This window comes from Malaya genurostris, chromosome 2, assembly GCF_030247185.1.
Source record: "Malaya genurostris strain Urasoe2022 chromosome 2, Malgen_1.1, whole genome shotgun sequence".
In the NCBI taxonomy this organism is placed as follows: Eukaryota; Metazoa; Arthropoda; class Insecta; order Diptera; family Culicidae; genus Malaya; species Malaya genurostris.
This window is the reverse complement of record NC_080571.1, coordinates 190,488,144-190,512,085: the sequence shown is the minus strand read 5'-3', so window position 1 is coordinate 190,512,085 and position 23,942 is coordinate 190,488,144. Positions and strand designations below refer to the sequence as shown.

At 39.0% G+C, this 23,942-nt stretch overlaps 1 protein-coding gene across 2 annotated transcripts in view; it reads left to right on the top strand.

The window, feature by feature from the left end:
* Positions 1–23,942, top strand: part of LOC131432840 (heterogeneous nuclear ribonucleoprotein U-like protein 2) — an 80,655-nt gene that overhangs the window by 6,873 nt on the left and 49,840 nt on the right. For both annotated transcript variants that reach the window (XM_058599383.1, XM_058599382.1), the window contains exons 2-5: positions 7,183–7,934; positions 8,029–8,194; positions 8,253–8,980; positions 9,049–9,189. In XM_058599383.1, the coding sequence (XP_058455366.1) occupies positions 7,183–7,934; positions 8,029–8,194; positions 8,253–8,980; positions 9,049–9,189 (1,787 nt within the window). The remainder of the gene's footprint in view (positions 1–7,182; positions 7,935–8,028; positions 8,195–8,252; positions 8,981–9,048; positions 9,190–23,942) is intronic.

The following is a 23,942-nucleotide window of genomic DNA, read 5'->3' as shown; positions in this document are numbered from 1 at the left end:
GCGCAATGATCAACCGCTGCGCAAAGCAATCACCAAAGGCAAAACTAAAACCCACATGCTTGCCTCGAATCTTCATAGCAAACCAAGAGCAACAAATTTGAACCGCACCGGTTACTGTCGCAGACCTGGTCAAGGGAGAGTAATATTTTGCTCTCGACAGAAACAACGCAGTGACTGATACCCGAAGCTTACTGTCGCAACAGCGAGAACTTCATGCTTCTTCGGCTGTCGTGGACCATGACAAAATGTCTTAAGATGGAATGAACTGTCGAACGAAGTGAATGACGGCAACGTTGGCTGTACAGAACTATTTGTCTAAGGGCTGTCGTGATGAAACCTATCACAAGGCTGTCATGGAAAGAGTAGCATGACATCCTCAATAATAATGTCGCGCGGCGGTACATTTGGGAAGCCTGTTCCCAACATCAACCACAACCATCGAACTCCAAAGTCAATTCAATGTATTCTCTCCCGTTTCACTGAAAATATGTTATCAAGGGTTAACTAGTTCCGAACTTTGTTGTGTTAAAATGCTAACCTGACTTTTGAGTCTTCAATCAGTCGGAATAATTTCTGTAAATTTCATTATTTTCACAACTGATTTGTGATGAAGTTGTTAATCAGTTTCTTCAGCCAAATTTATAAACTGTAGGTATTGTTTCGTAGCAACTTCTATGTTGCGTTGCCAGATAATTTAGTTTTTAAGATGTTTACATTTTCACGACGAAACAGAAGAATGGGCTAGGCCAACTAATTTATTTAGTGAACCGAAAAAAAATCATCCGTTTGTATAGGACCTAGGGGTATTATTATTTGTATTTGGTTAAACTGTGTTGGAAACCGGCCGATTACCTTCCTTCTGTTTTCGATAGCGGCTTGAATATTGGGATTTCCCATGGAAGATAATTATTTTAGCTTACTTGCAAAAAAAATTCTACGCCCTTGCGAGCAGCCTTCCGGCAATTAACCGGAATATTCGCCATGGCGGACGAAAATAAGCGTGTATGCATCCAACGATCGCTTCGAGAAGTAGATTCAAAGCCAGATCCAGCCAAAACACCCCGTTTTTGCCGTTATGTTGTTTCGTTATGAAAATGCTTTCGTACTATTAATTATCCCGTTCACGGCCAGTCCGGAACGAAAGAAGAGCGACTTTGACAACCCCTTCTCTCTCGCTGATTGTCAGTCACAACAGCACCTTCTTGAGGAACTTGATGTGTGAAATAAACTTCACCTCGGGGCTCACTTCTTTCGTGGGGACGTAAAAAATTGCCCTGCCGTGGCCATCCAGGGTGAGGTAGGTCCCGTCGTCCATCATCACCGCCAAAAAGATTTAGTAATTTTTTAGATTATTAGTTAAAACTATTTTTATTGTTGAAGTTTATTTAATTACAAAAAAATTGTCAGGTCGTACATGGTCTGTGTGTTCAGTTCAAACTAACAAAAAAATCTGATCTCCTCGTTATAGAAACAGAACTTGGAGCGCAAAAAGGGTTGTGCGATATTGCCACGTCATGACACTCTACCTATTTTTTTGTACATCTCGAAATAATGTTACACAAAATGCTACAGTGTTGATTTTCTCGCAATTAAAATTTGTTTTGAGCGCAACAAAAAGTACAAGCATCTGTACTTTAGCATTCAGCATAAAAAGAACGTGCTGCTATTACACACACATGACATTTGTCGGAATGACGCTATCTGCTTTCTGTCAAAAGTTACGGTGGGTGCCGGCAACCGAACACCTTCCCCTATGTATCGTATGTTTTCAATATACGGCCGTGGATTAATTTTATTCAAATTCTATTGGCTAACCGTCAGCTTCGTTTGAAAGAAATCGTAGGATTGCATATTGAGCACATCTCTCTTCGGTCTGTCTGCTAGCTTTCATTTCTTTTTAAAGTATGATACACAAAATTGGCTGGGCGAACAGAATAAAAACAGCGCGACCAACTGAAAAACTCGATTTTCAAAAGTCTTCAAAAATTCGGCAACAAATAACGTCTGCAGCACTTTATAAGAAATCTGCAGACCTGGCATTTCTTTAGCGTAGTGAAATCACAATGGGACTGATATGCGTAGAATTTTGCCTATTTTGATACATTTCTAGACATAACTGTCCCATCATGAAAAATAGCTATAATTCAATTAACAAACGAAAACATCGACAGGCAAAAAAAAGAGTGTTGGTTCTAAGTATAGTTTTTGACAGAAGAGATTTGTTTTCATTTCATCATTTTCTCCAAATAGAAATCTTCGCATTTCTCTCAGCTATCTGTTTTAAAATATGGGGCAATAGGATGTAGAACGGCAGTATTCCCCCGTATCAAATAACCTCACAATCGATCAGAGCCAGGGTTTATAATATTAATTTACCGGTGAATTAATATATAGTTTCCATTGTATTGTGAGCGAACAATTTCACTGCTCACAAACAGGATGCCTTGCCAGCCAAAAAGAAACACAAAGAAAACACTAGTGGAAGCAATTATATCCCACATATACGCAGATTTCTGTAGCGTAGTGAAATTTCTCTCTCGTGGTCTGAACATCGTTCTTCTCGCAAAATAATTAATAGCAAGCGAGCTATCTTCACGGGGCTAAAAAGTGATGAAGATTATATATTCAGTTTTCGCTAACAGACTGATGACTGGCTCTCCGAACGCGAACGGCTGGTAATGATGACTTTATGCCACGAAAACTGTTGCATACAACTTATTAGATTCGTATCAAATTAAAAGAGGATAGGAATTCTTTGTTTTTACTTGACCATTATAAACAGAAGTAGCAGGAGCGCAGCATTAGCAATGGCAATCTGGTGATCTCAGCAAATACTGCAAACAAATAAACGCTTTGTTTACTGGCTGCCAGTGGGAAACTAGCTCCTGCACTCTTGTTACTTCCGTAAATCAAATTCCTGCTAAATAGCGTTTAATTGAGTTTAATCGCATAGTGCAGGAATAGTAGGACGAAAAATAAGTCTTTTAATCAGTATACCGCATTGAACATTTTTTCATTGAATTTTCATTGCGTATTGCTATGAGCTGTGAGAGCTGTGAAGAACACATGTCCCCATTACAGCAAAACCTTTATTCTATTAGACGCTCTAGCGGTGACAGTGCACACAAAATGAATTCTGTAAAAATAAATGTGGGGCGCGTTTAGACCTCAAAGAAACATTCAACAGTTAAGAGCCAGTCATAAGTCTGTTAGCGAAAACTGATTATATAATCTTCATCTTCTTCTAGCCCTGTGAAGATAGTTTGCTTACTATGAATTATAGGTCTAAACATTCTCTCTTACCGAGAGAAAGAGAAACAGTAGTAATAACAGTAATTGATGGTGAAACTATTGATCGCGTTGGAGAAATGAAGTATCTTGGAGTCATAATTGATGAAAAATTAACATTTATTTATTGAATTAATAAAATTAAACGATTAAAACCCGCGACTTTCGTAGCTTGGTAGTTGGTGAGGATTGTTCCACGGTAGGCGCCGTAGAGCGAAGCGAATGAATCTGCGTTGTATCGATTCGATTCTATGAGCTCCGTTTATGTAGTGAGGGTTCCAAACGACAGAACAGTACTCCAGGGATGAACGAACAAGTGAGCAAAACAGAGATTGCTTGAATGTCAGTTGCTCATCGAGAAAGACACCAGGTTTTCTTCAACGACAGTTGTTGAGTTTCGCCGAGTGGTGTAAAGTAAATCGTATGAAATTGAATCCGGACAAATGCTCGTTCTCGAAGAAGAAAGAGCAATTTCATTTTGATTACTTTCTGGAAGGATCCCCGATAGTCAGAACGACGTGTGTTAAAGACCTTGGTGTCTTTCTCGATGAGCAACTGACATTCAAACAACACATCAGCTATTTCGTTTCTAAAGCTTCTCGCAACCTAGGATTTGTAATGAGGATGGCTAAACATTTTACAGACGTGTTTAAAATCCCTGTTTTGCTCACTTGTTCGTTCATCCCTGGAGTACTGTTCTGTCGTTTGGAGCCCTCTCTACATAAACGGAGCTCATAGAATCGAATCGATACAACGCAGATTCATTCGCTTCGCTCTACGGCGCTTACCGTGGAACAATCCTCACCAACAACCAAGCAACGAAAGTCGCGGGTTATTAATCGGTCTCGATGCACCACAAGTTCGTCGAGATGTTGCACGTGCTTTATTGATAGCAGATGTTTTGACCGATAGGATTGACTGCCCTGCTTTGCTCCGCGAAATTAATATCAACGTCCGACCCCGGGCTCTTCGCAACAGTGCATTTCTTCGACTTCCTTTACGGTGAACTAACTACGGTGCTAACAATGCTATTATTGGCTTGCAGAGGTCATTCAACCGCGTTTCATCGGGATTTGACTTCAATCTATCACGCAGTAGGATACTTGGAATATTGTGTCTGTTGATTATACCTAAATAAATAAATAAATTAGAAAGTCGGTCATTTTAGTGTAGTCAGCTTTATTATAATTATAGCTGATGATGTCGGTCGTGTTGTAGCCATCTGGTGGAAGATTAGAGTTGAGCACAATATGAAGTGGCGAGTGTAGTCAGCTTTATTATAATTATAGCTGATGATGTCGGTCGTGTTGTAGCCATCTGGTGGAAGATTAGAGTTGAGCACAATATGAAGTGGCGGGTGATGTCGAATAGATTTGACCAAAGGAAACGGTGAGGCACTAATTATAGGTGAGACATCTGCTCTGCTCGAGAAGCATAGATCCAGCATTCGGTCGTTTTCGTTTGCTACAGGATTCGATTGGCGAAGTAAGTTGACACTATAACCGTCGAGCAAGGTCGTAATGCCAACATGGAATGTTGAAAGCGTCGGATCAGCGAAAAAGAATCCACCGGAAGTTCCTTGCCATTTGATTCCGGGAAAATTGAAGTCTCCAACGATTAAATATCTAGTTAGTTAGTTAAAATTTTTCAGATTTTTTTTTTTTTTTACGTATTACGAAGATTGTAATTTCTTTTTGTTTATTTATATTATTGTGAGACGTATTAAGTTACTGTGTTCGGTATGATGGTAGATTTTTAGTTTGTTTGAGAGTTGAAAATAATGAGCAGTCTACTAACATTTGAGCCTCGCGCGCGAAGCAACCGTAGCATTCAGTATGTTAAGTTTGACTTTTGAACTTGATCGCAAGGTTTGATTAGTAATTTTAGGAATAGATTGCGGAAACTAATTGGGATCGACAGTTGTTGATGGAATTGAGCTTGGCTCTGCTCATCCGCAGTCTCGTTACTCCATCGTAGCTGATATTTGTAGCGAATAACTGGTCCGGCGGAAAGGGTCAGGTGAATTTGGGTGTACGTTATTTGGCCGAATTTTGCTTGGCATAACTTTGTTTGGCATAAATTTGTTTGGCATAACTTTTGTTTGGCATAAATCTATTTGGCATAATGTCGTTGGGCATAAAATAAAAAATATATTCTGTTTCATTTGGCATAATTGTTGTTTGGCATAATTTTCATTTGGCATGATTTCAATTGTGCATATTTTCTTTTGATTCGTTTTATTCTGGGAGTAATTAAAAAGGTTGTAATACATAACGGCCTGAAACACTTGGATTATAGGTCTTCCGATTAGTGATTGGACGACTCGGACTGCGTTACCTCGGCGGCTTGGCGCCGCCGAGGTTGCCTTGTCCTCGTTGTGGTCTAAAACTAGAAAATAAATTCTAAAGGCGGCTTCGCCGCCTTGCGGTTTTTTTAATGCGAGGCCAAGGGATAGCTCCTAGCTTTGAATAGACCGGGCAAACGAGTGGATTACAGGTTTGTGTGCGGGGGCCGCCGCTTCCGACGGCGGGTCGGCGGCCGACTCAGCCGGCGTCGCCTCGGTGGCTGAGTGCCACCGAGCCTCCTTGGCTTCGTTTATGTGGCTGCGCCACATTGATAGACACATGACAAAGCCATTCACTGAAGAATCGAGAGTAAGAATCGAGCACTAATCGGAAATACTCCCAGAATAAATAGAATATCTAAAGAAAATATGCACAATTGAAATTATGCCAGATGAAAATTATGCCAAACAACAGTTATGACAAATGAAACAGTATGTCTTTTTGTTTTATGTCAAAAGACATTACGCCAAACAAATTTATGCCAATCAAAAGTTATGCCAGTCAAATTTATGCCAAATAAATTTATGCCAAACAAAATTCGGCCAAATAACGTACACCCCATTCCAATAAAACAACAAGGCTCACGCATCCTCAAAATCGACAAAGTTCATAAAGCAGGTATATTATATTATATTATATCATACACCGTGAAGCATGTATACTCATCTTCACAGCTTCGTTCATCAAATTTCTGATCAGAGCTAATTGGCTCAAGTGGCACATTAGTTGGTTACGTTACTATATTATATTACTGTATCCCCGAAACCGGAAGTGAAAACCGTTTGATCTTTGAGATTATTTCAGTCATCTCCGAAAAAAGTGAGCGAAGAGAAAAAGTTCGTTTCGTCGGTAACGTCACTTATATCATTAGATCTACGGAATCCGGAGTTCCAGGAAAATGATCTTCAAACTCGATCAATGAATAAATAGTAGCTTTCAGTAATTCTATATGCTTTCTTGAACTAATTAGTTCTGATTCCTGATTCTGTAGAGCCATTTAGACTCGATATCTCAATATAAAATTCTGATAAAGGTAATCGAATTAGAGAAGGATTTGCTCGGATTGGTAAATTATTTCTTTTTGAATCAAAGGTTAAATATCTTGCACCATCACCACTTAGGTTTTTTGGTTGTTCGAACTGTTGGTATGCAACAAAACAACCAAAATTTTTAATAGTTCATGATCGATTTTCTCTATTCAATAGTAACAATATGTTATCAACAATTCATTATTAATGTGCAATTGTTAAAAGGCAACATTTGATTAGCCATGCTATTAATCGATCCATTTTTGAAGCAGAGCCTCGTATACCTTCAATTACTGGTAATTCGACAATTCATGATTTATTTATAGGCACTTTTGCTGAAAATGGTATAAAGTTCATGATTGCTCACAGTAATTTTACATTTTGCCGAGATGATTACTGAGAACTCGGCTGTGCGAATATCGACAATTTTTGTCGAGATTTAGCATTTAGATTTAAGTGTGTAGGATACTATTATATTCAAACGCAATTTTTTACAATGGGCTACTTTATTTGTATTTCAGCTATAAAAAAAACGGAATTAGGAACGCCAAACCAATCAACACCAGCGCGTCGAAGTCGACGACGATCGGTGACTAGGTCTCCATCGCCAGTGAAAGGAGAAATTTCAATCCTTGAGAGCGTAAGTGAAGAACCCGAACACATAGAAGCTACAGACGTGTCTAGTGTTCCGAAAAAGCGTCGAACGGGATCGATTAATAGATCACCATCCCCAGTGAAGACTATTGATGTGAAGCGTCTAGAAGTACTGGAAGAGGAATCCGATCCAGTAGCTGTAATAGAGAAAGTTGGGGTCCCCATCAATGAAACTGAACCTGATTCTCCAGAGAAATTTTTAACACCAACAAAACAAACGATCCCAACCAAACATTCGACTTGTAGTTTAACAAAAACAGAATCGATCACTCCGACAAAATCTCAAACGGTTGTTCAAACAAGTCCTACCGTTTTAAGTCCAGTCAAACCCGCAATCATGAGTCCAACAAAATCAACAGCTTCTCCAACAAAGATTATTGCTACCAGCACGACGATCACATCTTCTGAAATGAACCCTGCATCTAAACAAACTGATCTTAATGAGGCAACTGTTGAACCTTCGGTTCAAGAGCCATCTTCGAAATATTCTGATGAATCTTTTGTAGAGGATCAATCTTCTGGACCGCAAGAAGATGCCGTAGAATTAACTAATAAAGCACTAACTGGAGAAATATTAGAAACGAAGAATGATGTTCACACTCCAGAAAACGAAAAAAAGGTAGTTAGAAAGTTTCATATACAGAATATAAATTTTATGTGATGTAGTGTTATTATAATCAACGTAATTCAATTAATTATACAATTTTTCATAGCCTACAACTGAGGAAGAGGGCCAAAAACCCGTTAAACGTAAGTCATCATCACCTACTAAGGAATCAATTAAGACTCCTCGACCAAAAACTGCACAAACTCCAATTACATTTGTGGCTGAAGAAAATGAACCAGAAATCGACGACAATAGATTGACACTCAGTTGGTGTATGTATGAAATCGTTCGATTAAAAATTTAATTTTAATTAATCTTTATTGCATTTAGTTGATTCGGATCTCAATATGGAAATCGATGACAAAACATTGGATGCTGCTAGACCACTATCAGAAGCTGCATTGGCACTGATATGGGCAGGAGCACGTGCTAATATGGGTGTAATTAAAGGAAAGGTGGCATTCGAAGTTCTTCTCACTAAATATAATGAAACTAAAAAGGTAACTGAAGAACCTGTGACTAATGAATTCCGCGTAGGGTGGTCGACGTCCAAAGCAAATTTGCAATTAGGAGAAGACAAGCATTCATTCTCCTATGGCAGCGTTGGTTCGAAAGCAAATAATTGTGAATTTAGTGACTATGGTATTGTATATAAAGTTAACGATGTTATTGGAGCGTATTTAGACATGGATTCTAACCCGTGCAAAATTGAATATACCGTGAACAACATTAGCCAAGGGGTGGCATTCGAGTTTGATTCTGCCGAACTTGATGGACAACCACTTTTTCCTCATGTTTGTAGCAAGAATATTGCTTTCAAGGTCAACTTTGGGCATCTAGGGCGTAGCCTACTCAATGATCGAGATTTATTGAAAAAAACAGAGTTTGATGCAAAGGAGAAAGCACCTGAAGAAAAGGTTGACGATAATATCAAACAAATTGTTAATAAAGAAATTGCTTCTTCGGCTAATCCTGGTGAAAGTGAAGAAACGCGTGAAGCAAATACTTCATCGCAGCATCCTGCTTCCGAAAAATCTGACATCTCAATCAGAGAAAAGGTGCTTTACTTTACTTTTCATAGCTAATATTTGTAATATCGATTGTATTCGTTAAATTGTCATTGCAGTCAACTGAAACAGACGATGAAGCAACAAACAACAGCCAAGATCCTCAATGTATCAACCCAGAATTTATTTATATTGATCATGTTCCGAAAGAGCATTTAGTTCCGGGCATTCATCGGCCAGAAGGACGACAAGATTGCGAGGTATGTATTTCAAACTTCTTATCACATGCTGAATTTCATGAAATTAATAAGATTGTCCAAATAAACACATGTGAAATTCGTCAATTCTAAATTCGTGGTATCGTTGTCGAAACAACTATACGAAATTGTTCGAAGAAAACCAATCAAAAATTCATTCGAATTTGAAGGTATATCATTCCAGCTTCTTGCGTTGAATAAGTCGGCATAACTGAACTAAGATGTTTGTTGTGTTAACTTTTTCACGGTTGTCAATCAGTGAAAGCTCAACTAGTTTATACAAGATTCTTTAATAATTGCAACAATAAGTGACTATCCACATAAAATGATCTGCCAATTTTTTATCAAACTGAATCGTTATTGGTCTTTGTTGCGATTCCTTGATACAGCGTACAGAACCATTGCATGGCTGGTGCTACGATCCTACTGACACTAAGAATCCTTGCCGGTCGACAAGTGGCTTGATGAATAGACATACTGAACAGTCATTATTTTCAAACTTGTGCGATGCTATTCCAGCTTTTATTAAAAAACCTGTTTCAATCCGAATAGTACCAAATATCGTACACCCCTTAGGAAATGATATTGGAAATAGATACCATTACAGTTTACATAAAAGGAAAAAATAAGAATAAGGAACCTTACGCAAAAACAACCACTCCTCAGACTTATCCATAGGTGTTGAAAAATTGGTTATTTGAAATGATATGAGTTCTAGAGTTTGAAGTGAGCAAGTAATGCAACCAGGAAATAACATATGTTACCAATTTTATATTGTAGTGACGCTCTTAATACTAACACAGTAAAACGCTCTCGAACACCCCTTGCCGTTTGACAATGAATAAGAAAACTACTGGGATTGCGCAGTTACAAATGAGAACACGAATGAAGAAGTTGGATAGTACGTCGCGCTCGTCTCTCATTTCACGGTTCGTGGAACATTGGTGACCCCGACGTGATTATTGTTTTCGATAACGTAATCGCGCGTAGTAATAAAAATGCTGGAGGACAATAACGGAAACGACCCTAAACAAATAGCGACACTCGCCGCCGGAGCTACCTGTTAATTCAGTTAAGTTTCAGGTCTCTTCTGTGACCGGGACTCACCTGCCGGAATGATGAGGACCATTGTTATTCACTTTAGTTTCTATTTTTCAATTTTCTATCTCTATCGAAGCTAGCCCTACTTTGATTCTAATTTGTTCTCTCAACACTACCGTTAGTTGTGTTTTACCACATCACCGCACAAATTGATCAAACTGTTATATGCCACATAGCGGATTTGATTGCAAATTCTCCCAATGCAAACAAATATGACGTGGTCAAAACGAGATTAAAATCTCGCTTTTAAATCTCGACACAGGGACGTTTGGAACCGAATTCGGTGATATGCGACCGACACACCGACGCATCAAAATCAATTCCCATTACATTTTTTTTTGTTTCAATTATAGAAGCTTAAAATTAAGGTTATTCGCCTCTTCAGGCTAGAACAACTCTAAGCCTATGTGCGGGGTCAAGAAACCAAGGTGGGCTGCGTGATAGGCATCGACTAACCCATCACGGTATGCCCGTCCCCAATGGATTTTTTTTTCTTCAGAATTGACAAAGCGCCAGGCTCGCATGGATTGGTATGACGTGGACTAGCCGTCGTTGAAATTCGTTCTCGACAATCTCGCTTCGTCTCACAAGTGCACTGAAAGAGGCGTCGTTATTGATGATTTAATGAAAAGATAGGAGTGAGTGGGTATGTACAGTGAAAATGATTTGCTTGTCCCAAGATTCATTTTCTTGATTCATTGTACATTTTTACTCATTCGGTCAATCACGAAGTGCAAATACGGGCGATCTACTTCAGCTCATATCAGACCCCCGAACAAACTTCTCAATTTGGCGATTGTGTCTGCAAAAGTATGCTCTTTCGGTGTTCTCGGTAGAATAAAAGAGACGAACCTTTCGTGCTCAGATGTTTCCAGCTTTCGGAGCAGCAATCTGACCTTCGCTTGATCGTCCAACCGAGCAGCAACCTTTTCGAACAGCTCGTCGTACCTTGTGAACCAGGCTGCAAATGTGATGCTACTCTTCGATATTCCCAGCAAGACAATCGACAACATGTTCCGGATTGGGTGCTGCAACCGCATGCACTTCTGAGGACCTAATTTACCTAATGCAGGTCTCTTGTGACTGCTGACTGTGCTGCTGTTGACGGAGAACTTGTATCATCAGGTGTAAACACTGACAAAGGAGCTCATCCGTAGCTGCAGGAACTTGCTGTTGTTGGCCTTGTTGCTGAAGAAAATCATGCTGTTGTACATTCGGGATACTACCTTGATTCCCGGGATAACCGTGTGGCGCTCTCAGATTTTTTTTAGGTTGCCACATCTATCTTAGATATTCTATCAAATTTTCAACTTGATACCTGGACGCTGTATTGAGTATATCTGCGATTGTGCGTGTCCTCGATTTTTTACAATTTTCAAAATAGAATCAAATTTGTAACAACGAGTTTGCATTAAATTTGTGTTAAAAACGGTTTGAATGGTGCGACGATATTGCAAATGTATGAAGAGTATTTCGGCAACGAAACTCTGAAAAAAGCATTCGTTTATCAGTGGCACGAACGTTTCAGAAGTGGCCTTGAGTCTGTGAATGAAAAAGAAGACAATGTTCACAGTTTTCATTGATCACATGGATGTTGTGTATCATGGTTTTTTTTTCCACAAGGCCAGACCACAAAGAAAAAACCTGTTTTAATCCACCTGGTGGTGTAATGATGCCTTTCGCATGTACATATAATATTGTGGTATTCTATTCAAAAAAATTCTCTTCGAGTTTTGAAAGAAACCAAGAGATTGTTTATGCATAACATACAGAATAAAACAGTGCTTTGATTGCGTAAACCATCCTTAAGAAAACGAAATGGGTTCACTATTATATGCAATTTCCGGAATCCGGAACCGGATACTGGAAACCAGGATAGCCGGAATCAGTTTGTTTAGTTGCCTACTGATAATGACTATCGATTTGTGTAGTTTTGAGACCAGTTTAGAAAATTTTGTACGTTTTTTGTTTCGCCGGTTTTAGTGACGGTGTACAATATTGAACACACTTTACCCTATAATTCCGGAACCGGAAGAAGTCGGATCCGGATGAAATTCAGGAATTCCGTATGGGACCGGAAGACCTTTCATTTGAATCGAAGTTTGTGGAAATCGGTCAAACCATCGCTGAGAAAAATGAGTGAGATCCATTTTGTTATATGTGACCACTATTTCCGGTACTTCCGGAACCGGATACCGGGAACCAGGATAGCCGGAATCGGTTTGTTTAGTTGCCTACTGATAATGACTAACGATTTGTGTAGTTTTGAGACCAGTTTAGAAAATTTTTTACGTTTTTTGTTTCGCCGGTTTAAGTGACGGTGTACAATATTGAACACACTTTACCCTGTAATTCCGGAACCGGAAGTCGGATGCGGATGAAATTCAGGAATTCAGTATGGGATCGGAAGACCTTTCATTTGAATCCTAGTTTGTCAAAATTGGTTCAGCCATCTCCGAGAAAACCTAGTGAGATTATTTGACACATACACACACGCACACACATACACACACACACACACACACACACACACACACACACACACACACACACACACACACACACACACACACACACACACACACAGCCATTGCCCCTCCCTCCGGGCCAATTTTCACTGGTCGGTTTTTCAAGTGATTGCATAACCTTTCTATATGAGAAAGGGAAAACGTAAAAAAATTTCTAAACTGGTCTCAAAACTACACAAATCGATAGTCATTATCAGTAGGCAACTGAACAAACCGATTCCGGCTATCCTGGTTCTCGGTATCCGGTTCCGGAAGTACCGGAAATAGTTGTCATATAACAAAATAGATCTCACTCACTTTTCTCAGCGATGGTTTGACCGATTTCCACAAACTTAGATTCAAATGAAAGGTCTTTCGGTCCCATACGGAATTCCTGAATTTCATCCAGATGCGAATTCCGGTTCCGGAATTATAGGGTAAAGTGTGTTCAATATTGTACACCGTCATTTAAAATATTTTCGGATGCAACAAACATGTTCTGCATAAACAATCTCTTGGTTTCTTTCAAAAATCGAAGAGAAAAATTTTGAATAGAATACCACAATATTATATGTACATGAGAAAGGCATCATTACACCACTAGGTGGATTAAACCAGGTTTTTATCAATCGGTTTGCTATTATAAATTACATTAAATAAAATACATTTATTTTGTACATGATCTTATAACTATTTCAGCTTTGTTTGTATCAGTTTATCACTTTTATTCAGTGTAATATACATGGCTATTGGTTGAACTCATGGAAGAGGAAGGAGTCTAACATAAATAAAATATCAAATTGGAACTCCAATTGTCTTAAAGAAGTTTCATGTAAGGAAGGTCACGACAACCAAGAATGACATTGGATAGTCTACCTTGACATTGGATAGTCTACATTGACATTGGATAGTCTACATTGACATTGGATAATCTACCTTGAGTACGCAAGCAATTTATTAGTTGAGATCTGACATCACGATACTCCTCGCATGTCAAAACGACATGATCAATATCGCGATAACCTTCGCCACAAGCACAATGATTAGTCTTGGAAAGTCCAATTCAAAAAAAATGTGCATCTATCGTGTAGTGATTGGACATGAGTCTGGACATCACACGAATAAAGTCCCTACTCACATCCAGTCCCCCTGAATAATATTTTAGGAATATTTGAGTGGATCCACCGACCCAGATCATCTTTATCCCAAGAAGCTTGCCAGCTGGCAAGTGTTCTTTGGTGAGACGCGCTATAGAATTCGTTGAAAAAATCGGTTTCTCATAAATTTCACCCTCAATAGTAGTTGCCTGGAATGGATCAATGAGCCGTTACCCAAACTATTGTGATTTGATAATCTTTATTCAATATGTCGTTCAGGCACTGTTTTATTTTGCCCAAGAAAAACGGTTCATTTTTGCCAGCAGCGTGAAGAGAAAATAATGGTTTGGAGATAATGTGACGATTACACTCAAGCTATAATGAACTACTGCTAACTCTGCTATATAAACAGATGCAGGTTCTTGATGCCTAAATGAGACCGAAACATTATTGTTGAACATACCAAACCCAGTAGTCTCTTCAATGCAAGCAATTCGTGATCCGTCCGTGTAAAACATTTTCTGAGAGTCAATATACCTGAACTTACTTGAAAATATTTTTGGGATTTCCATCGAGCGTAGGGAACTCCACGCACATCGCTCTGCATGGATGTGTCGAAAAATAAAGTTGAGTCAGGGACATTTAGGAGGCTGACACGGATAGGAATTAATCGTGAAGGGTTGATTCTCGGTGACATATGGTTAAAATATACTGTCACGAATCTTGTTTGAGAGTGATGCTCAATTAGTCTTTCGAAGTTATTAATAACCAGGGGATTCAGTACCTCACATCATATTAGCAGTGGTGATGAAAGCTCCCAAAAGCGATCATTTAATGGAAGAACTTCCGCCAGAACTTCGAGACTTATTGTATGTGTCGAATGCATGCAGCCTAAGGCGATTCGCAAACAACGATACTGAATTCGCTCAAGTTTAATAATATGAGAGTTTGCAGCGGAACGAAAGCAAACACATTAATATTCCATCACTGAAACTATCGTTGTCTAATACAATTCTATTAGATCTTCCGGATGAGCACCCCACTAAGATCCTGTTATTGTTCGAAGAAAATTTACTCTTTGTTGGCATTTTGTTATCAGATCCACACCCCGAGGTATTTAAAAGTCAAACCCTACCCGATCATTCTTCCAATTATATGAAGCTGAAGCTGCGCGGAATCATGCTTTCTTGAAAAGACGACCAACTGTTTTCTCAGCAGAGAATTCGATAATAGGATGAACAGCCCAAACCAGGCGCGTAGCCAGTGAAAAATTTCGGGGGGGGGGGGGCTTTAGAACATGGGGATAAATCAACACATGTACAATTTATATCACAATGTTTCCCATGGGTTATAATTTTTTGTTTCGGGGGGGGGGGGGGGGGGTTTGAACCCCTAAAACCCCCCCCTGTGTACGCGCCTGGCCCAAACGGACAAGTTATCTAAGGTATCTTGCAATGGCTTTTACAGATCAACAGCTTCGGGTCCAGTAACTGAATCCACGCCATCACCTGCCAATTGTCTTAGTGTGCATGGGTTAACTAGACAGCTGTGAAAGTCATTCACGTAAAAATTATAGAGCAGCGGACTGAGGCATGACCCTTGCGGGAGACCCATGTAGCTAATTTTGAATGTTGTTTAATCGCCTTGTGAAAAATGCATGCGCTTCTCTGACAAAAGGTTGTACAAATAATTATTTATAACCGTTGGAAGTCCATGTTGGTGGAGCATGTCTGAAAGAACACAAATGGAAACTTAATCAAATGCTCCTCAAATGTCTAAAAATACAGATGCCATGCGAAGGCAATCTGGATGTCAGACGAAAGTAATGCAAGGCAATCATTCCTCCTTTTATTTCTACGGAAGCCAAACTGAGCATCTGACAACAAACCGTTCGTCTCGACCCGTGTCGAGACGTCGTTTTTTCGAACAATTTTCTGATGCAGGACAACATTGCAATGGGTGTATATGAGTTATGATTGGAAGCTGGTTTCCCGGCTTTTGAATGGCGATAACTTTCACTTGCCTCCAGTCAGGTGCAACAATATTTTGCTCAAGAAACTTGTTAAACAATTCCAACGAACGTCTTTTTGCGAGGTCGGGCAGATTCTTCACCAAGTTTCATTTAATTCTGTCCTACCCAGGAGCGTTATTGTTACAAGACATGAGTGCTATGGAAAATTCCATAATTGAAAAGTGGGCTATCAATGGAACCATTATTTGGAGAAGACTCCCAAATAATGCTCTGCGTAGGAACAGAATCTGGACAAACTTTGCTCGTAAAATCAAATATCCATCGGTTCGAGTATTCCTCACTCTCATTTCCTACGTTACGATTCCTCATTCGTCTGGCCGTATTCCAAAGAGTGCTCGTTAAGGTAATTCTCTTGACAAACCTTCGACAAACCCGATATAGCCCGAAATATGCTCTTGTACTTGGTTTCTAGAACCAAGATTTTTTCAAAATTCTTGTAAGCATTTTGTATCGCGTGTTTAGCATCTTAGCACTTTTTGTCCCCCCAAGGGTTTGGAGGCCTTCTGTTAGACGATGGACCAAGAAATCGTTTGGTTTGAGCTTGTTCTGCGGCCTCCAGAATCGAACAAACGAGGAAGTCATATTCTTCAAGTAGGGGGAACTCTTCCATTGAGTTCAAGGTACTTGAGATAGTACTTTGGTATTTAATCCAGTCAACATTTTTTGTCATATCATATGGAATATTAACTGAATTAGCAATGCATTTGTTACTGCTAATTGAGATGATGATTGGTGAACGATCGCTACCGTGTAAATCAGGAAATATTTTTCAAGTGCAAATTGAAATCGAGTAGAGATAAATCTAATGCACTTGGACGTGCAGGAGGTCTTGGAATCCGTGTCATGCTACCCATATTTAATACTATCAAGTTTAAATTGTCCAAAGACATCATATTAACAAGATATCCAGCTCTCACATTTTCCGAACAAATCATTGGCAACATCCTTTTTTGCGAGCATGTCGCCCTCAGGCGAGTCCGTATCGAATCTCGTACATAGAAGTAAGGGAGAGAAATGTCAAATTCGTGTGCGCCAAAATAGCAGCGCTGCGCATCCATACAATTGACATGATAGATTGAATGTGATGCTGCGCGATGGCGTTGCTGAACTGAAGATTGATTTCGCTTCAAGCTGACAGGGTCTGAATTGTCGCAAATATTATTGTTACGATATTGATTACAATACTGTTTATTAGAACGAATTAAAAGCTTATGTGCTAATTATACATTTATAAAATATAGAGCACTGGAGGTGCACGAGTATGTACATCATCTCTCTGACTATCAAGAAGAACTGAACTAGTCTGATCTCATGTCCGGTCACCAATACTAAAGCCTGCATCTGTCATACTGACGCCTGTCAGTTGACGAGCGAAGATGGTGAAGTCGATAATGTGGAGTCCTGCCAACAATTATACACTAAGGTCTCTTTTTACACGGGGGTGTAAAAGAAAACCGTATTTTTGATATTTTGAAGGGTTAACCCCAAAATTTATGCAAGTGCACATAACTGTGGAAAATGTAACTATTATTTCACAATAAGAACGGAAATCTAAAAAACAGTCTGAGGTTATGAGAAGGGTCCAGTCATACTTGATAAAACACATTGGATGACATATTAAAATTAGAACACTTAGGAAACGCGTTGTACGATAAGCAAATTATTCTAAATGGCTCATGCCTTCTGTATAGTGCATTCATTTGTCAAAAGAAGGATAAAACGTACAATTAGAACCCATAAACACTTTCAATACAAAAAACTTGAGAATAAGTTCTTTTCGATTCCGAAGGTGCGATGTGTAGTAAACACTAACGATCTTAACAGTCATTTTCAACTAAACTGAGTGGGAAAATATGGGTATTGAATGAAGATCTATGCACGCTGCGACAGAATCAAAGGGGAAGAATTTATAGATCTGAATATGGATCAAATTAGAAAAGGTACGTCATGCTGAAAAACTCATTTCGTCGGCGTAAATCCTAATACAACTAGAGCTATATCATACAAATGATATAGCTCTAGTTATAATACTGTACTGCTCGATATGATTAAGAGTTGAAGAGATTAGTAAATTCGACTATTTATTCAACGCTACGAAATTCTCGATGATCAATGACGATGCTAACATCATACGCCACAACTGAGCGGAAGAGGAATCAGGAACAAATTGGCTCAAATGGCACGTTCCCCTTGATATAAATTGAATGATTTTAGTTAACTTTCAAACTTTAAATTAACTCTCATAATCGTTTTCTTACAGACAACCTGTTCCCTTTTTTTACTTTTTCTCAAAAAACAAAAGACAGTGTTTTTTAAACTTTCATCCGAAACCGTGTAAATAAAAACCGTGTTAATTCCGGAATCCGTGTAAAAAAGCCGTGTATAAAAAACCGTGTGAAAAAAAACCGTGTAAAAAGAGACTTTAGTGTATATTAAAGATGATTTGTTATCATTGAAAACGAAACCCGACATCATTCCGTGCGAATTGAAAGCTCCCAGAATCAAACGTGGAGCAGGAAGAGCTTCGACCATTTCAATAAGCTGTCGCTGTCCAACTTGTGCTCTTGGAGGAATATATACCGAAGCAATGCAAATGTCTTTTCCTTTAATGTTTATTTGACAAGCAACAACTTCTGTACTAGAAGTAGGAGGAATGTTTAATCTACAAAAGGAATAACATTTCTTAATTCCTAAAAGCAGTCCACCATACGGAGAGTCTCTATCGATACGTATAATGTTAAAGTCATTTAAATTTAAAGCTATGTTTGATGTAAGCCATGTTTCGCACAAAGCAAATACATCAAATTTTCGACTATGCAACAAAACTTTAAATGAATCAAGTTTTGGCATGATGCTTCGACAATTCCACTGCAGGACAGTGATTGAATCATTTGCGGCGAATGATAAATTATCCATCAAATGATACAAAACCTGAGAGAACTGGCTATTGAGCTGATAACTGCTTCAAAAATGTTCTAGCTATTGGAAGGAATACCGATATGATGGTCTTTAGAGGTTCAGAAATTTCTGAAAACTTTAGTAATCCTGTTGGTGAATGTGAAACGGAGCCCACTGGATTACTGTCTTTTCTTGTGCTAGTTCCTGGATTGGTTTGTGAATTTGACAAACCAGGAGGCACAGTTTTTAGTTTTAAATTAGGGTTTTTTTAAATTTAACACGGGGATCTTTTTTGTGAAGGTGTAATTATAGGTGTCTTTTTTAGTAATTTGGAGGAGGACTTCTTCCTCTTAACAGAACCTTGAGTAGTGACAAACGAAATACCTTCACTATTTCCGTCAGAGTCAAATTCCTCTGGCTCCTCAAGATTTGAAAAACCGTTTTCGGTTTCCAAAGGGGGGACATCAATGACCGTTTTAAGCATTTCGGCATATGTGCGCTTAGACCTTGCTTTTAAAGAAAGCTTCATTTTGTCTTTACGCAACTTTAATGCAGCGCATACTGAAAGATCATCATGAGGACTCTCCCAACAATAAACACATTTTTCAATTTCTTTATTGCAATCATTATCTGAAAGGGATCTCTCATATTTTACACATTACTACAATAAGTAGCTGTGTGCCCGTTTTTTTTACAGTTCGTGCAATTCATAACATGCGGACCAAAAAGCCGAACAGGAAGACGAATTTTATCGATATAGACGAATATTGAAACGAATCTGAGGGACGCATAAGTGTGTTGCAGTCGATGGGGAGTACTGTAAAGGGGACAATATCCATTTTGATGAATAATCTTGTATTTATCTTGTATCTTGTAATTTTCTGAATAAATTCCGAGAGCTTTTTGATCAAGGTTGTATATGCTGGATATGGTATGAACGGTCGCGATGGAAACGTTGAGATCAACCGTTTTTCGGATTGAGCGGTTCTTGTTGTGTCAAATCCGCACCCTCACAATTTTAATAACGGGGACGGGTATAGCGTGATGGGATAGTCGATGGCTATCACGCAGCCCACCTGGGTTCGATTCCCAACCCCGCACATAGGGTCAGAAAAATTGTCTGGTCCGAAGAGGCGAATGACCTTAAAGTGTTAAAACCTCTATAATTGAAAAAAAAATTTTTTTTAATAAAACCCGTAGCGTCCTCAATGAACTCGGTCGACCAGATCTCGCACGTCGTCGGTCGAGGACGTCTCCTGCTCTTGAGAATCTGCTTAACCTCTTGCGATTGCTATAACAGGGATAAGTCCCGATACTCTTTCATCGTGCGCAACAAACAACCAATATCCGGACAAATGCCAGCATTCGTTATCGTATATATGAAGCTGAAGCTGACATCATTATTTGAACCGATTACGAGGTCTATTAACACCAAGTGCTGTAAAACTTGATTCAATTCAATTAAAACCGAATGTGGCACACATTGACAGTCACCCTACTGCTTCACATTCTAACACACAACCATCGCAGAACGAGTAGCATTCAGTTCTTTATTCGTTTCTCTTCCAATCGAAGCTCAGTTTAACCACCACCGTCAGTTGATCTCTTAAAGTCAAATATCTCCTACTATTGAATGAGAGAACAATCTTCAAATTAACTTCATGTAAACATTTGAATTGGTTCAAGATAATGGATCACCTTTCATCCAGTCATGATATCCTTATCATCCTTTCATCCAGTCATGGTAACTGAAATATCAATCACAAAATAAACATAAATTAATTGTTCCCTCTTTCAGTTTTTATTTTTAATACTTTGGAACACATCTCAATACATTTCAAACAGTCAAAAATTATCGTTTCAAACTTGCTGGTGATAATCGAAATGAGAACCGCCACCCCTTTATTCATAATTCTTGCCGGAGAGAATTGAGGTTATCGAGAGGATGTTCATGCATATTCATTCCAATTTGCTCACTACCAACAGTAAAGACCATTAAGCAGGTAGATATGGGTTCCACACAACTGGCGAACGATGGATTGTAATATTTTGAATATCCGAAGCGACAAAATTCACGAATAACATCAGGACAACCATCAACTTTTTCGAACCGATTTTCACAAACTAAGATGCAAACAAAAGGTATTAAAATTTATTAAAAAGTCCCCGAGAAGTAGTCCAGATCGGACTACCGATTCCGGTATTACAGCGCGATAAGTGAAAAAATTTCAATTTCATTTCATTTCATTTTTTCACAAGTGATGGCGAAACAAGGCATACATTTTTATAAAACTTATTGACAAATTCTTATAGCTGGCAGACCTTGTTAGTGGATGTATGAATCTACTTTGGGACTACCACTCCCCAGTTTTCGATTTTTAAAGCACCGATAATAGTAAAGAAATGCTCCAGAAACGAAGTTCACTTCGATTACTCAGCAACGTAAACCGATTTTCATAAATCATGATTCAAATTAAAGCTCTCGTTGCCTTGAAAGATACTGTGCAATTTCATCCAGATCCGATTTCCGGTTTCAAAATTATAAGGCGATAAATGTCAAAACTTTGAAACCATTATACGAAATGATGATGCAAAATCGCTTCGTGCTGGTACGGAAGAAGAAAATGCAACCGCCTTTTAAATAAAGCACACCACGTGCTTTGTTCAATTCATATCGCGTGCAGGGTTTCCAAATTTAAATCTGTATTTTTCAGGAGAAAAATCTGTAAATCGGTATCGGAAAATCTAAATTCTGTATTGAAAATCTGTATATGAGAAGGATAAGAAATTAAAACGCAACGAAATGAAGTTATGAGATTTTAACCTTAACGTTGTCATTTTGTCATTTGCCTCTTCGGGCCAGAAAAGCTTACTGACCCTATGTGCGGGGTTGGGGATCGAACTCAGGTGGGTTGCGTGAAAGGCGTGAAATTTCATTGCGTTATTAAGTGCGACAATGCAAAATGAAGAAAAATTCTTATTATCTTGACATAGCTTTTCACAAATTGAAAAGGTTATGTTAGTTCATACCCAAAGAAAGTTTCTAATTTGATTCAAGTTTGGAACAATTTTTTTTTGATATTTTCATAAATATAATTAATATGAGAAAGGCATCACTAGTACACCACTAGGTGGATGAAAAAGGTTTTTTAATGGTAAGTTTAAGAGGTAAAAGCTTTTTAACCCCTAATTTATGCTAGGTGCACATAACCAATTTCATTTGATTTTGCGTTTCGTCTTAGACTCATCAGTGCGTAGCAGTTTATGTTGAACTGCTACCTCCGACCTGATGGTTAAACATAAACCGCTAGGCAGACGTAAAGTTAATGCTACTTGCAAAACACTTCTTTGATATTACAACTAAATGTAATATCAAAACTGACGTCCCGAACGAAACCAGTTTTGGCATGCTAGCCGTACAGATTGTGGTAAGTTTAAGAGGTTAAAAGGTTTTTACCCCCTAATTTATGCTAGGTGCACATAACCAATTTCATTTGATTTTACGTTTCGTCTTACTCATCAGTGCGTAGCAGTTTATGTTGAACTGCTATCTCCGACCTGACGGTTCAACATAAACCGCTTTACTTTACTTTACGTCTGCCTAGCGGTTTATGTTGAACCGAATAGGACCATAATAATCAACATTTATAATGTCAAAAAATCAACGTTGGAACAAAAAACAGTAATTTTTTTCGGGGTTCGATTTTTCAATAGTCTTTTTTTTCGGAGTGATTTAAGACAAATTCAGACCCATATATAAGTTGGAATAATTCCGCATTAACTACCCCCTTTTCATAGGCACCTACAATTACCTCCTCCCATGATTACTCTTCTAATCTTCGTTCAGTTGCGCAAGAAGTATCTGTACTCGTTAATAGTAACGATTTTTGCCAAATTTACTTCTTAGTTCCATCATATACAAGGTGAGATGAAAAAACTGCAACCAACTTCAGACTGCTGTCATTTCTAAACCGCTCGTCCCACAGCTGTCAGATTTATTCTAGTGACAGCTCATTATATTATTTACAAGCGCACAAAAGCATTTTGGTGGGAATTTTTCAGAAAAAAAGTTATTTGTGATGGAATTCAAGTGTGATAGTGTGATTGCTTTGCATTTGGCTGGAAAACCACAAGTGGCTATCGTTAGAGCCCTCCAGCATTTAAAAGTGAATAAATCTTTTGTGTCTCGTACCATCGCTCGTTACCGTGATACTGGTAGCGTAGCCCGACGTCAAGGAAGTGGACGAAAAAAAACAGCAACATCGGCAGAAATGGTTCGAAAAGTGAAGAAGCGAATTGAACGAAATCCGCGTCGCAGTGGCCGAAAAATGGCTCGTGAGCTGAACATATCGCAATATGCCATTCGGCAAATATTGAAAAATGAGCTTGGACTAAAGCCATTGAAGTTCCAAAAAGTGCAAGATCTTACTGATGCGCAAAAAAAAGTTAGACTCGAAAAAGCTAAAGAGTTGCTTCGCTTGGCCGAAAGTGGTGAACTGCCGAATTTGGTTTTCTCCGATGAGAAACCATTCGTTATCCAGCAGTTTGTAAACAAACAAAATGATCGTGTTTACTTGCCAGAGAGGTCAGCTGAAAATTTGCAACTTCGGTTGGCCACCAGAACTCAAAAGCCGGCCATGGTGATGGTGTGGGCCGCCATAACAGCCGATGGTCGCTCGCCGCTCGTATTCATCGACCGTGGGGTCAAAATAAATGCGCAAATCTATCGCGAAAATATTTTGGAGGGAGTTCTGAAGCCCTGGGCACGCAAACATTTCGGCCGCAGACCTTGGACATTCCAACAGGACTCAGCACCATCGCACTCAGCACGCGCCACCCAAGAATGGTTAAGAAATGAGGTTCCTCGCTTCATTTCCACCGCACAATGGCCACCAAAATCTGCGGATGCCAATCCGTTGGACTATTGTGCCTGGGGTATTTTGGAAAGCAAGGTTGGCACTAAAAAATACCAAAGTGTCGATCATCTCAAGCAAGCGCTTCGCCGAGAATGGGACAAAATACCGCAGAGCCACTTTCGGGCAGCGTGTGATGGTTTCATTGGCCGTTTGAAGGCCATAGTTCGTGCCAAAGGTGGCCAATTCGAACAAATCTAAACCGATT